This window comes from Gekko japonicus, unplaced genomic scaffold, assembly GCF_001447785.1.
Source record: "Gekko japonicus isolate JY-2015 unplaced genomic scaffold, Gekko_japonicus_V1.1 scaffold115, whole genome shotgun sequence".
Taxonomy (NCBI): Eukaryota; Metazoa; Chordata; class Lepidosauria; order Squamata; family Gekkonidae; genus Gekko; species Gekko japonicus.
The window spans coordinates 1,602,384-1,615,270 of record NW_015163095.1 but is presented as its reverse complement, the minus strand read 5'-3'; the positions used below and the strand labels follow the sequence as shown (position 1 = coordinate 1,615,270).

Here is a 12,887-nt window from a genome sequence, read left to right as displayed (position 1 = left end):
GGGGGCCGCTCAGCAGACCCCCCCCCCCGCAGTTGTTGCAGCTGCTGCCGAAATCAGTGGCGGCCGTAACTTTTTAAAGAGCCCCTAAATACAGCTGGGAGAGCCAGAATGACCTCTCGAGCGAGAGGTGGAATTTGCCCCTATGAGTCCAAGGCCACCACCCCAGGGCTCAGGGAGGCAGGAGAACGTTTCGCGCGCCCCCCCCGGTGGGCGTCGCAGCTGCCGCCGAGAACAGCCTCGGCCACGCAGAGACGGGGGAGGAAGCCTACTTACCCTCCTGCTTCTTCCTCATTCTGGAACAGAATGAGGCTGGAAGCAGAGGGCGGCCGGAAGAAGGGAGCGGAGCTTCGCCATATGACCACCCCGCCCCCCGGTGCCTCTCCCAGAGCGACGTACCGGCGCGCTCCGGCCCGATCCGAGGCCTGCCTTAGTGTTCCACAAAGACGTCCCTACAAACTTATATACAAAATACCAAATGGGAAAATGAAACTAAAGCCCTCACTTTGCTCAGTCAAAGATGGTCACGTCATAGCCATTTTTCCAGCTTTGCACATCAACAGAACTTCCAGTCTAATCTACCCCCTTAAAAAAAACCCACTCTGCCTATAGCCAATTAGGTACCGAGTATGTGTCCACAATCATCCAGATACCTCGCCCAACTATTTATCTGTGGCATATATTCAAGTCAGTTGCCTCATCAAACAGTAAGCCATGAATTGTTGATGTTTCACCACCAACCATGTATTAACCAGCAGCAAATCTAATGAAACTTGGCGTTAACAAAAAAACAACCAAGATAAAAAGAGAGAGGAGATGCTGGAAAGGCATTAGTTGCTTGTCTGCTCATCTTTTAATCATCCTGCCCTTCCCACTTTACCTTCTCCACCCCACTATAACTTCTCTACCTCCCTATTTCTGCTCTTGAGTGACAGACTGCAATCCAAGAACAATGTGGGCACAATGTAAAACACATCAGAGCAGAAAAAGGAACCAATTTAATGAATATAGGCTGTCTCACAATCAAATGCTCACCAATACCAGCCACATTAGATATCTGAAAGTCCATTTTTTTAAAAACACATCATAAAAGTTAAGGGGGCAGAGTTTTTCCCAAGGCATTATCCCCCCACACACAATTTGTCCTATAGAAAAAGTGAACATTTTGGAAAGCACTGAGAAAAAAACCTCCTATTTTCTCTTTTAGACAGAGTGAAATGACTTCTTAGGCAAAGTTTTAGTCACCCAGAATGTATAACATAAAGATTTTAGGTAAGACAGTCTACAACACTAATGACAAGTGGGAGACTGACATAGACTTGCAAAGGGACCTCATTTAACCCCCCCATTTCCTCTTTCTCTTCACCCATAACCTCTCTTTTCCTGCTTCCTTCCCCTATACCAGCTAAGCAACCTTTATCTGCCCCCATGAGACCTCCCCAGGGGTCATTTCCTGCAGGAGCGCACAGGAGTGGAGCTCCAGCAGTAAAGAGCCCAGAGGGCGGGCACATGCAACAAGCCCCACCCCCTGCTCCCAGCAGCCCTCAATCAGAGCAAGAAACAGCCAGGTAAGCTGCAGAGCCCCCCCCCCGGCCCTCCGGCCCAAAACAGTCCAATGGCACCTTTAAGACCAAGTTTTATTCAGGTACAAGCTCTCCCTCCTCTGTGAGGACAGATCTGCACGTTCCCTCCCCCATAGCTAGCAATCCAAAACAGTCCAGTGGAGCCTGAGCGGTGGGTGTTGCCTTTTGACACACTTCTGGTGATGTCAGGGGGTGTGGCATAAGCAAATAAGTTATGCTAATGAGCTCCTGCACCTCTTTTTCTACGAAATGACTCCTGGACCTCCCTCAAAGGCCAAAACAACCCTTGAAAGCACCACCCCCATTTTCTTGATAGAACTCTAGGCTTGAATACTGTTGTGGTTGCCCAGCAATGGCCAGTGAGGTCATCTGTTTCTTAAAGCTAGAAGCACTCCTTTTATCGTTTGGGGATTTTTACACCACCCCCATGTATTTTCTTTAACATTTCAGATTTTTCTGCAAGCCTGGGGCTTTCTACAGGTGTGTACAAAGATCTATCTTACCTGTCCATGGCCCCAGATTGGGCCATGTTGACAATTAGATATACAAGTGAGAACCCGCAAGGACTTGCAGGAGGCATCTCATTTCCCACTTACTATTTCTTCTTTCCCTTTCCTGAAAGCCCCCACAGCCTCTCCCCTTTTCCTGCTTCCTTCTCCCCTTCCCACCCAACAGCCAACCTACATTTATTTGCCCCTTTGTCTTCAGGCTTCCCCCCCCAAAAAAAGCCTCTACTTAAGAAAACTATAGCCCAGTTGTGTGGTGCTGGCCACTGGGTCAGGCCCAATTGCATGGTAGGGAACCCTCAAATACTTGTACAGCAGCACACCACTTTCCCCTTTATCTCCCTCCCCACACTATTTCTTCTTCCCCTCCTCCTGTCAACCCCCATATCCTCTCCCCTTTTCCTGCCTCATTCTCGTCTTCTCAGATATTCACCAACCTACATTTCATCTATCTATATTCATTATCTATTTACTTTGTTTATACCCTGCCTTTCTCCACAATGGGGACCAAAACAGCTTATGTTATTCTACTTTCCTCTCCTTTTTTCTCCTTGCAGGCCCTTTTCTCCTTACAAAAACCCTGGGAGGTAGGTTAGGCTGAAAGTCTGTGACTGGCCCAAAATCAGCCAGTGAGCTTCTACAGCAAGATTAGAATTCAAGCCTGGGTCTCCCAGACCCTACCCTGAACCTCAAAAGGCTGTTACACCACACTGGCTTTCACAGGGTGGCTGCTGTGGAACAGTAGCAAGCAGCCATGTCTAATTGAGTGGTGCAAGTCAGGCGGTATCAAGTCACCCAGAAGTTGCTGCCAGGCCTAAGTTTGCCCACCTCCAGGTGGGACTCAGAAATCTTTCAGAATTACAACTGATCTCCAGATGACAGAGATCTGTCACCCTGGAGAAAATGGCTACTGTGGAGGGTAGACTCTATGGCCTCTCCCCTCCCCAAACCCTGGCCTCCTAAGACTCAACTACAAAATCTCTAGAAATTTCCCAACCTAGAGCTGACAACCCTAGCCAAGCCTGGCCCCAATGAGCTCTCTCTCAAAGGCTGAAATAGGCCTGGATCCAGGGCCCTGCCCCCTCCCCCTGCCTCAGTGGTATCAAGTCACCCAGTGATTGCTGTCAGATCTGGTCCTGATGAGTCTTTTCTCAAAGGCCAAAACAACCTGGAAAGGACTTGACAGCCCCCCACCTTTTAGTTACAGAAACCAAGCCTAGGAATGCTGTGGTTGCCTAGCAACAATCACTTAGGGCTTCCTTTTGTTAAAGCTACAGGGGCTCCCTTTATCATTTGGGGGATTTTAGCCCCCCAAAGTTTTTTAAGTGTTTTTTTTTTTTTAAATTTCAAAATTTTCTGCAAACCTAGGTATTGTTTAGGGTTGCAAAAAAACTGTCTTGCCCGTTCACAGCTCCAATCACCAGATTTAAGTGTTTTCAGATTTGGCTGACTTCACTATTGATAAGCAGGAGACTTGCAAGGAGCTGTTGGGGGGGGGGGATCTCATCTCCCACTCTCCACTATTTCTTCTTTCCCTCCTCTGAGAGCCCCAAGCCTCCCCTTCTCCTGCTTCCTTCTCTCCTTCCCATCCACCAACCTACCTTTTACCTGCTCATCCAGCCTTTCACGATATTGTTTACTTCATTCATACTCCACGTTCCTCCACCATAGGAACCAAAAGCAGCTTACATCATTCTCCTCTCTTCTATCCTCACAACAATTGGATTGAGAGTGTGTAACTGGCCCAAGGTCACCCAGTGAGCTTCCACGGCAGAATGGGGATTTGAATCTGGATCTCTCAGGCCCTATTCTGAAACTCTAACCACTACACACATTGCCTTTCATGTGGGGGGTGCGGCTGAACAGTAGCAAGTAGTCAGTCCTAGGCAAGTCATGCAAGTTGTGCGGTAGCAATCTGCCCAGTGGGCTTCTGCTGGGCCTGGCTCTGATGAGTCCTCCCTCAAAGACTAGAACAGCCATGGAAAGAGTCCTGCCCCATCTTTGCACCTTTTACTGACAAAAGCCAAGGCTTGATTCTGTTGTGGTTGCCCAGCAACCTCCATAATGGCCTCTGGAGGGCAATGACTTCTTAAAGCTACAGATGCTGCTTGGGGGGAGGGTTACTCCCAAATGTATTCTGTTTTTAAGATTTCAAATTTTTCTGCAAACCTGGGGCTTTTATCAGGTTTGTAGAAAGATCTGTATTGTCTGTTCATATTTCCAGTCTCCAAATTTAAGGATCCACAGAACTGGCCACTGAGAATTACATTCATTGATAATTCCTGTGTATACACTAATGTAATATGTACAACAAACTAAGCCTACATTTATTATTTAAACTGAATTAATTTTGCCCATGATTAAGACGTTCAGTGTTTTCAATAAATTTAACTTGATATTGATATATCCTGCTAGCCCTGACTGTATGAGACTATTCCTGTGCAAAAAGCACAAATTTTGTAGTAAAGAAAAGAAAGTGCATTATCTATTTTTACTTTCATTTGTTCTACTTCTCAGATGCCATAATTAACACACACATGCTTTGGCAGCATACGGTGTAGCAGTTCACAGGTGTCTCTCTTCAGTAATGAGTATACTCACAATAAGGGTTTATACTTATAGATTTCATAAATACATCAAATAGTACAATTCTATATGCTTGCCAAGTTGTAAATAGTACATTTTTATGTTGTTAAAGCAGTAAAATAAATTTAGGTTTGATAGCTAAGTATTACATATATTTCAATTTCCCTCAAATGTCAGTCTATTCCCCCCCCCACACACACAAAAACTTGTCTCATAGCTTCAAAATGTCCATAATTTTTATATCTCTGCATTTCTAAAAGTTGCCTTCAGCTACAAGGCATGATGCTGCTTCCCCTGTTGCTGCTGGTAGATACACACACAGAGAGAGAAATGGAATATCAAGATTACAGCATGCTCCAGCATTTCTCCTAATGAGAAAATGCAGTAGCACACTATGGCTGCTTTGAGAGAGGCTGATGGATACTGCTGATCTGTGACATTCTTGGTACTCCCATGTGGGTCTATGGGGCAACAAGACTGCTGCATGTGTTCTCCCTTTCACTTTTATAACATAACAGAAAGAAATGTAGTGGACGTAACTCACATGTTACAGTAAGCAGAAAGAGAGGGGAGTTGGGAAAGGATGATCAAGGGATGGGGCAAAACAGCCACCATCCCAAGAAAATGTTTTCAAGCACATTCAAGCCACAAATGCTAATGGCAAAGAATAGGGGCATGGCTCTAAAAGATCAGGAGGAGGACCCACTCTTTATTTTGTAAGGTCAGGCTCATCATACTGAACACTGGGTATACACAGGAGGACTGTTCTTGTGACATCTCCAATATAACAAGTATGCATACACAATGGAAGATAAATCAAGCCAACAAGAGAGAAGAAGATTATACTGGATTTATACCCCGCCCTTCACTCAGAGTCTCAGAGTGGCTCACAATCTCCCTTCCCCTCCCCTCCCCAACACAGACACCCTGTAGGGTAGGTGGGGCTGAGAGAGCTCTTTCAAGAACTGCCCTTTCAAGGACAGCTCTTGTCAGAACTATGGCTTGCCCAAGGTCACCCAGCCAGGTGCAAGTGGAGGAGTGGGGAATCAAACCCGGTTCTCCCAGATTAGAGTCCGCACACTTAACCACTACACCGAACTGGCTAAAAATAATGATAATTAGGATAAACAGAAAATATGCATATCTAGTGAGATGGCTAAGCATTAACAAAAAATCTACAACCCAAATACTAAATAACTGCTGCAAGACTACATAAATTTGATGACAATCAATGTTTGTAAAGAGAGAATCCCCAACAATCTTTGTTTACTTGTGGCTGGGAGTCTGAGAAGAGATAAGAAAAGGCCAAATTAAAACACTCAAGATTTCTCATTAATCAGAGCTGGGTAAATTTCATAGCTGACTATGGTCTGGTTTGCCATGCAGTAAAATGAGATGGAATGAGGTGGTAGGATGGACTCTACCACTGAACTGGCAGAGAATGACCGAGAGAGAGATCTTGGAATCATAGTAGATAACTCACTGAAAATGTTGTGACAGTATGCAACTGCAATAAAAAAGGCCAACACTATGCTGGGGATTATTAGGAAAGGAATTAACAACTCAGCCAGTATCATAATGCCCCTGTATAAATCAATGGTACGACCTCATTTGGAGTACTGTGTACAGTTCTGGTCACCACACCTCAAAAAGGATATTACAGCACTGGAAAAAGTGCAGAAAAGGACAAATAGAATGATAAAAGGGCTGGAACATTTTCTCTATGAACAAACGTTAAAACATTTGGGGCTCTTTAGCTTGGAGAAATGACGGCTGAGGGGTGACATGATCGAGGTTTATAAGATTATGCATGGGACAGAGCAGGCTGAGAAAGTACTTTTCTCCCTTTCTCACAATACAAGAACTCGTGGGCACTCAATGAAATTGCAGAGCAGTCGGGTTAGAACAGATAAAAGAACATACTTCTTCACCCAAAGAGTGATTAACACATGGAATTCACTGCCACAGAAGGTGGCAGCGGCTACAAGCATGGACAGCTTCAAGAGGGAATCAAATAAACATGTGGAAGACAGTGATTGAAGGGGGACAAGTGAATATCCCAAGGGAGGGAGTTCCACAGTCATGGTACCCAGGGCCGGCTCACCCGCTAGGTGAACTAGGCATTCGCCTAGAGCACGAGCCGGCCCTTAGGGCGTCAAACTGCTCTCCAGCAGGGCACTGTCTCGCGGCTCAGCCCCCCCCCCTCCGGCCGACGTCAGCGCGGGCTCCCACTGTCAGCAGGCAGCACCTCCTCCACGCCCCACCGCCCCGGATGGAGCAGCTGTGGTGGCGGAGGAGGCGGAGGACGGCCGGGGAGCTGCGCTATCTCTCCGGGCACTGTCTCGCTGCTCAGCCCCCCCCCGCTTGCGCCGTCGGCGGGCGGCGCCTCCTCCTCGCCCCATCAGCCCTTAGGGCATCAAACTGCTCTCCAGCAGGGCACTGTCATGCCATTCAACCCCCTCGCTCGCGCCATCGGCGGGCGGCGCCTCCTCTTCGCCCCATCGCCCCGCGCCCGGGATGGAGCAGCTTCAGTGGCAGAGGAGGCGGAGGAGGGCTGAGGAGCTGCGCTTTCTCTCCGGGCATTGTCTCGCCGCTCAGCCCCCCCCGACTCCAGCCGACGTCGGCGCGGGCTCGCACCATCGGCGGGTGGCAGCGCCACCTCGCCCCGTGCCCGTGATGGCACAGGGCGGTGGGGTGAGGAGGCAGCGCCACCTGCCAACAGTGCGAGCCGACGTCGGCCGGAGCGGGGGGGGGGCCTGAGCGGCGAGACAGCACCCAGAGAGAAAGCACAGCCCCCCAGCCCTCCTCTGCCACTGCAACTGCTCCATCCTGGGCACGGGGAGGTGGGATGAGGCGATGTCGGCCGGAGCGGGGGGGGAGGGCCGGGGAGCTGCGCTTTTAAAACTCTTCAAAAAAACCCATTTCTGGGCGACGCTCTCCTGCAGGGGTAATGGCGGCGCCCTCCCCTCCCCCCGTCTCCAGGCCCCACCGGGAGGCTGGCATCGCCTGGCGGTGCGGGCGCCCCAAGGTGGCCTCATCTAGGGCTCAGTACCACCTTGAGCCGGCCCTGCCAATACCAAGAAGACCCTCACTTAGTTGCCACCTGTCTAACCTCAGAAGGCAGGGGGCACTACCATCATACAAACAACGACTACTAGCACTTTATTATGGTTTTAGAATTGTTTTAATTTTAACTTATGTTTTAATGTAACTTATCTGTTTTTATGTAAGCCACCTTGAGCCGGCTTTGGCCAGGAGGGCGGGGTAGAAATTTGAAAAATAAATAAATAAATATGGAGCAGAGGTCCATCAGTGGTTATTAGCCCCAAAGTATAGATAGGAACTCTCAGTCTGGGGCAAGTGATGCACTGACCCCCTGGTGCTTGGGGGGGGGGCAACAGTGGGAGGGCTTCTAGTGTCCTGATGGTATCTGTGACAAAGTGTTGGACTGGATGGGCCATTGGCCTGATCCAACATTGGCTTCTCTTATGTTCTTAATGAAACGTTTCTTCCTTATGTGCTTTTCCTTCCATGGGGGCCAATAAAAATGTGACACCCCTTCATGCAGCCAAATTTACCAACTTAAAATTCTACCTCCTCACTGTACTGCATGTCAATACCCTTGACTTGTATGTACAGGCATAGAATTCAGTAGTGTCTGTAGAATTCGGCACCCTAAATATCTCAGTTTTCATTTTTATGACAATTGTTTAGCCCTTATGGTTGTGACAAAAGGTTTGCAAGACTGTGGATGATGCCAGGAGAAATCTCAGCTGGCAAAGATGGTTTCTCTGGTGGTCTGGGGGCAAGCACTTTCATATCCTACATAGCCGCGTGTGCCTCTCTACGGCTCAGAGAATAACAATATCTGAAATATGCAAATATATGCAAATGTTCTAAATGTAAAACATGTTCAGGTTTCAGAATTTACCTAGCCTAAAAAACTATTACAATGGTAATCAAAATGCCACGTGTAGGCTTTATTAGGATGAAAGCTGCAATCCTTTCCATTGTGAACCACATGGCAGCATTGCTTAATGCACATCACAGTGATGAAAGGATGCAAGATTACATGAAAAGCCATAGCATAAGAACATAAGAACATAAGAACATAAGAACATAAGAGATGCCAATGTTGGATCAGGCCAAAGGCCCATCCAGTCCAACACTCTGTATCCCACAGTGGCCAGAAATACCAGTGCCATCAGGAGGTCCACCAGTGGGGCCAGGACATTAGAAGCCCTCCCACTGTTGACCCCCCCCCCCAGCTTATCAAACTCCATCCACTCTGCATGTCATTTGTGGCACCGTGAACAAAAATACAAAAAGGATTACAACAGTGGAAAAGTTGCCTGTAGCCCCAGGCACTTTACCTTCTTCTCCTATGTTAATGTGGCTTAGTCTGTGTCATAGGTGAATCTGGATCCAACTTTCAATTCTTGCATATGTTTTGTTCACTACAACTAAGAACTCAGTTCTACTTGTGCAATTCCTGTTTGCCACAGAAATTGGGCAATTATCTTCAGGAATCTTGAAAGTGGACATTGGCCAATCATTTATGCAGAGAATTACAATAATATGCAACTAACGATACCTATCTAAGCAGAGTTACACTCTTCTAAGCCTATTGGCTTCACTGGACTTAGAAGTGTGCAGCTGTTCCATTGATTGCACTGAGACTACTGCCAGGAAGAAGCATGATGATCAGGAGTAAAACTTTAGGAAGGCCAGGAAAGGTAACTCATCTTCACAGTTAGTTTGGAAGATGAACACATATACAGTGTCATGGAGAGCACATTTGTATTGCAGGCTCCATCTGACAAATGCCTTCTATGTCACATTTCCTAGCAGCAGGAAATGATGGCTATAGTACAGCATGTCTTTGGGTCCCTAGGATAGCACCTTCTCATACAATTATGCTGGAGAAACAGAAGGCATAAGATTTTACCTGGTGTGTCGGTAGGCCAATGATGGAAGAATATGCTTGGATAGTAATAAAGATCTCAGGTTGGTAGATAATGTCTGAGCCTGGGATTCGAAAGGGTTTCAACAACCCCACTAAGCATCGAGAAAGGGCATAGAACACTTCATCAAAAATTATCTCTCCTGTGGAATCATCCTGGAGAAGACAAAATTGAAAGACAGTCAAACCTTCTGCCCAACTTGGTTCTAGGGTAGAAGAACTACCAGAGGCATGTGTTTTAGAGATGTTTATAATGTCAACATATAGAGTAGACTCATTCCTGGAAACATGTAAGTCAGGTGCATCCAGCAGACAAAGCACCTGCATGAACACCATCAGGACAGAAAATAGCTCCTAGCTGGCTGTTCTTTATGACTGATATAAAGTCTCCTGGACCAGCCTAAGGGAGGAAGCATTTCCAGCATAAGGAAGTAAAAAGAGTAACAGAAGCACACAGCTGTGCTATTTTATTATTACAGACTGATTTTCACAAGGGATGAGCATGAACTGCATTTTATGGTTCAGTTCATGGCTAAACCACAAACCGAACCGCAATCCTATACAAATCGGGAGACTGGTTCGTGACCCAGAAGTGGCAGGGAGCAGAAAGCAGGGGTTTAAATAGCTCCAAGTCATTTAAACCACTACTTTCTGCTCTCCACAGCTTTCCACAGGGAGCAGAAAGCAGTGGTTTAAATGGTTCGGAGCTGAACCCAAGAAAGCCCCTTTAAACAGCTGAGCCATGTGAAGCAAACTGCTCTGTGTGGCTTGGCTGTTTAAAGGGGCTTTCTTGGGCATCAAGACACAGAGACTGGCTGCCCAAGGAAGCCCCTGTAAACAGCTGAACTTCCAGCCATGTAAACCAAATAGCTGAGCTGTTTTTCCTGAAGAGCAGAAAGCAGGGGTTTAAAAAAAAACCCTTAAAGGGTCTTTTTGCGAGCTGAGCATGCAGGCTGAGACCGCCCTTCTCCCTCCTGCTAGATTTAAAGGGCCCTCCAGTTGATTGGCAGGCCATGTGGTCCCCACCAATCAGCTGAAGCCCTTTGAATCTGGCAGGAGGGGAGGGAGAGGGGTGGCCGGGTAGGTGGTCGCTCTTAGGGGCGAGGCTTGGGGGCAGGGCTTGGGCATCCCCGCCCACCTCCAGAATACCCCCCAAATCCCCCACCGGAGCAATGAGAGGACCTGGCAAGCCTAACTGTAAATGCTCAGTTACTTGGAGGACTGACAAACTTACCACAATCCCTGTAGAAGGACTCAAGTCTAGTTCAATCACGAAACGGTACTGGCGTGCAAGGAAGGTGACTTTTGTAGAAGGCACCAATAGGTAAGGCCTGGGTTGCACAGGCTCATCAGGTTGCCAGCTACTTGGTAGTATGCTGAGAATATCCAACTCACTGTCTGAATTCACCTTCAGAAAGGGGGGGGGGAAATGAACAGAAGCACAACGAAAAGAGAAGAAATGAGCAAGTAAAAAAAAACAAACCACAGGAAGCTTTCCTATGAAGCATTTCATTTCTCATCAACCCAAAGTATGTCTTACTTTTTCCACCTTGGGATTTTTTCATTCAGAAATAGGCCTAAATGTGGCTCACTCACCAACTCTGATTCAGGCACTGCCAAAATAACTTGATGTAAATTATTAAGAAACCAGGCCAGGCGTACATTGCGTGAAATCCGGTAGTCTTTCTTCATCAAAAGAAATACCTGCCCAGCCTCCTCTACCTGCAGATAATAAAGGAAGACAACTTTCATCATGTAGCATGCTCAAGTGCTTATAGAATTTGTTAACAATTCTGCTTATTAACATTTTTGACACAAAAATATAATTACCACAAGAGGCAGACTTGATTAGTAATAGTAACAGTGGTCAAAACTAAACAAACACACAAGAGGATAGGAACAACAATGGCTCTTCACTAAAACTACCAGGGAATTAAATTTCTATTTAGCTGATTTACTTATTTCATTTATACCTCACCTTTCTCCCTGTGGGTATCCTAGAGCAATTTACATCATTTTTCTCTCTTCCATTTGTTTTCTTACAACAACCCTGTGAGGTAGGCTAGGCTAAGAGTGTCTGACTGGCTCAAGGTCACCTAGCAAGCATCCATGTTCCTTTGATATACTGTCAGAACACATCAATGTTTGCATTTCACCAAAACTGCCTTACAATCTTGAACAGAACTGATCAGTTGTTGGTGTTTGGGATTAAACAGCAACATATACAAACTAAGTAAGGTGGCATTTTTCATTATATCTGTGGTTTGTGTGATTTATAATTTGTTTACTTGGAAATCAGACACAGGTCAGAGGCACTGGGCACAAAATTGCAGCCTAATACATCTCTGAAATGAAAACGTTTGGACATTCTTACAGCAGAATACGGTCCAACAATAGTGATGTAACACCTAATGTGTATCTCATACACTGTCTGTTACCAATTCTTCTATCTAGAGGAACAGATTACGGTTGCATACTAGGCCAGATTCAGCAAGGCTGTTCTTATGTAACAAGAGATAAGGTGAGATAACATCAGCAACAGGCTGACCTGAACATAGCATATAATCACGAGTCCACTGTGCCAACAGTACAAATGAAGGGAGTTTCATGGCTGCTTGGGTACTGCAGTGACAATGGCAAGGGATATGCAGAGTCCAAGATACTGGCACCAACAGAACAGCGCTACCCATTTTTAAAAACCTACTGTTTGCAATCTGGAGCTCACACACTCCTCTGCCTAACCTTTCCAGAAAGTTATTTGTTATTTCCTTATGGAATTTATATGCAGCCTCTCCAGAGTCTACATGAGGTGGCCCATTTACTGAAGTTATCTGCACTTCTATTCCTCAAACAACTGTCCGTGTGACAGCAGATATTTGCTGTTTATGGAAGCCTCCAGTCCAGGCTGTACCAATTTAAGTACAGAGAATATTAAGGTCTAATCTGAGGCAGAGGGTTGAAGTAGAGGATCACAGCGTCCCTCCACAGCCACACTCCTGTCCCATTCCAAATCTACAGTCTGTATCAGCTAAAATGGTCATTCCCCCCACTCTTGAGGGAACTCCCTCTGTATCCAAGCCCCCTGCCGCTCCGTCGTCACAAGACAGACGGACACTGGCTGCACGAGCTTCCCTTGGAGTCACACTGTCTGCAGGACTCCCCACGTGTCGTCACCTCTCCTCAAGGCCAACCCGCATAGTACTCGCGGAAGGGCGATACCTCATCATCTCCCCTCTCCGAGGCCGCCATGTC

General features: G+C 46.7%; 1 protein-coding gene across 1 annotated transcript in view; it reads right to left on the bottom strand.

The window, feature by feature from the left end:
- SZT2 (seizure threshold 2 homolog (mouse)) overlaps window positions 1–12,884 on the bottom strand; it is a 120,463-nt gene extending 107,579 nt beyond the window's left edge. The window contains exons 1-4 of the mRNA XM_015406564.1: window positions 12,855–12,884; window positions 11,232–11,357; window positions 10,870–11,043; window positions 9,621–9,791 (exon numbers count right to left, since the gene is read on the bottom strand). Of these exons, the coding sequence (XP_015262050.1) occupies window positions 9,621–9,791; window positions 10,870–11,043; window positions 11,232–11,357; window positions 12,855–12,884 (501 nt within the window). The remainder of the gene's footprint in view (window positions 1–9,620; window positions 9,792–10,869; window positions 11,044–11,231; window positions 11,358–12,854) is intronic.
- Window positions 12,885–12,887: the final 3 nt, after the last annotated feature.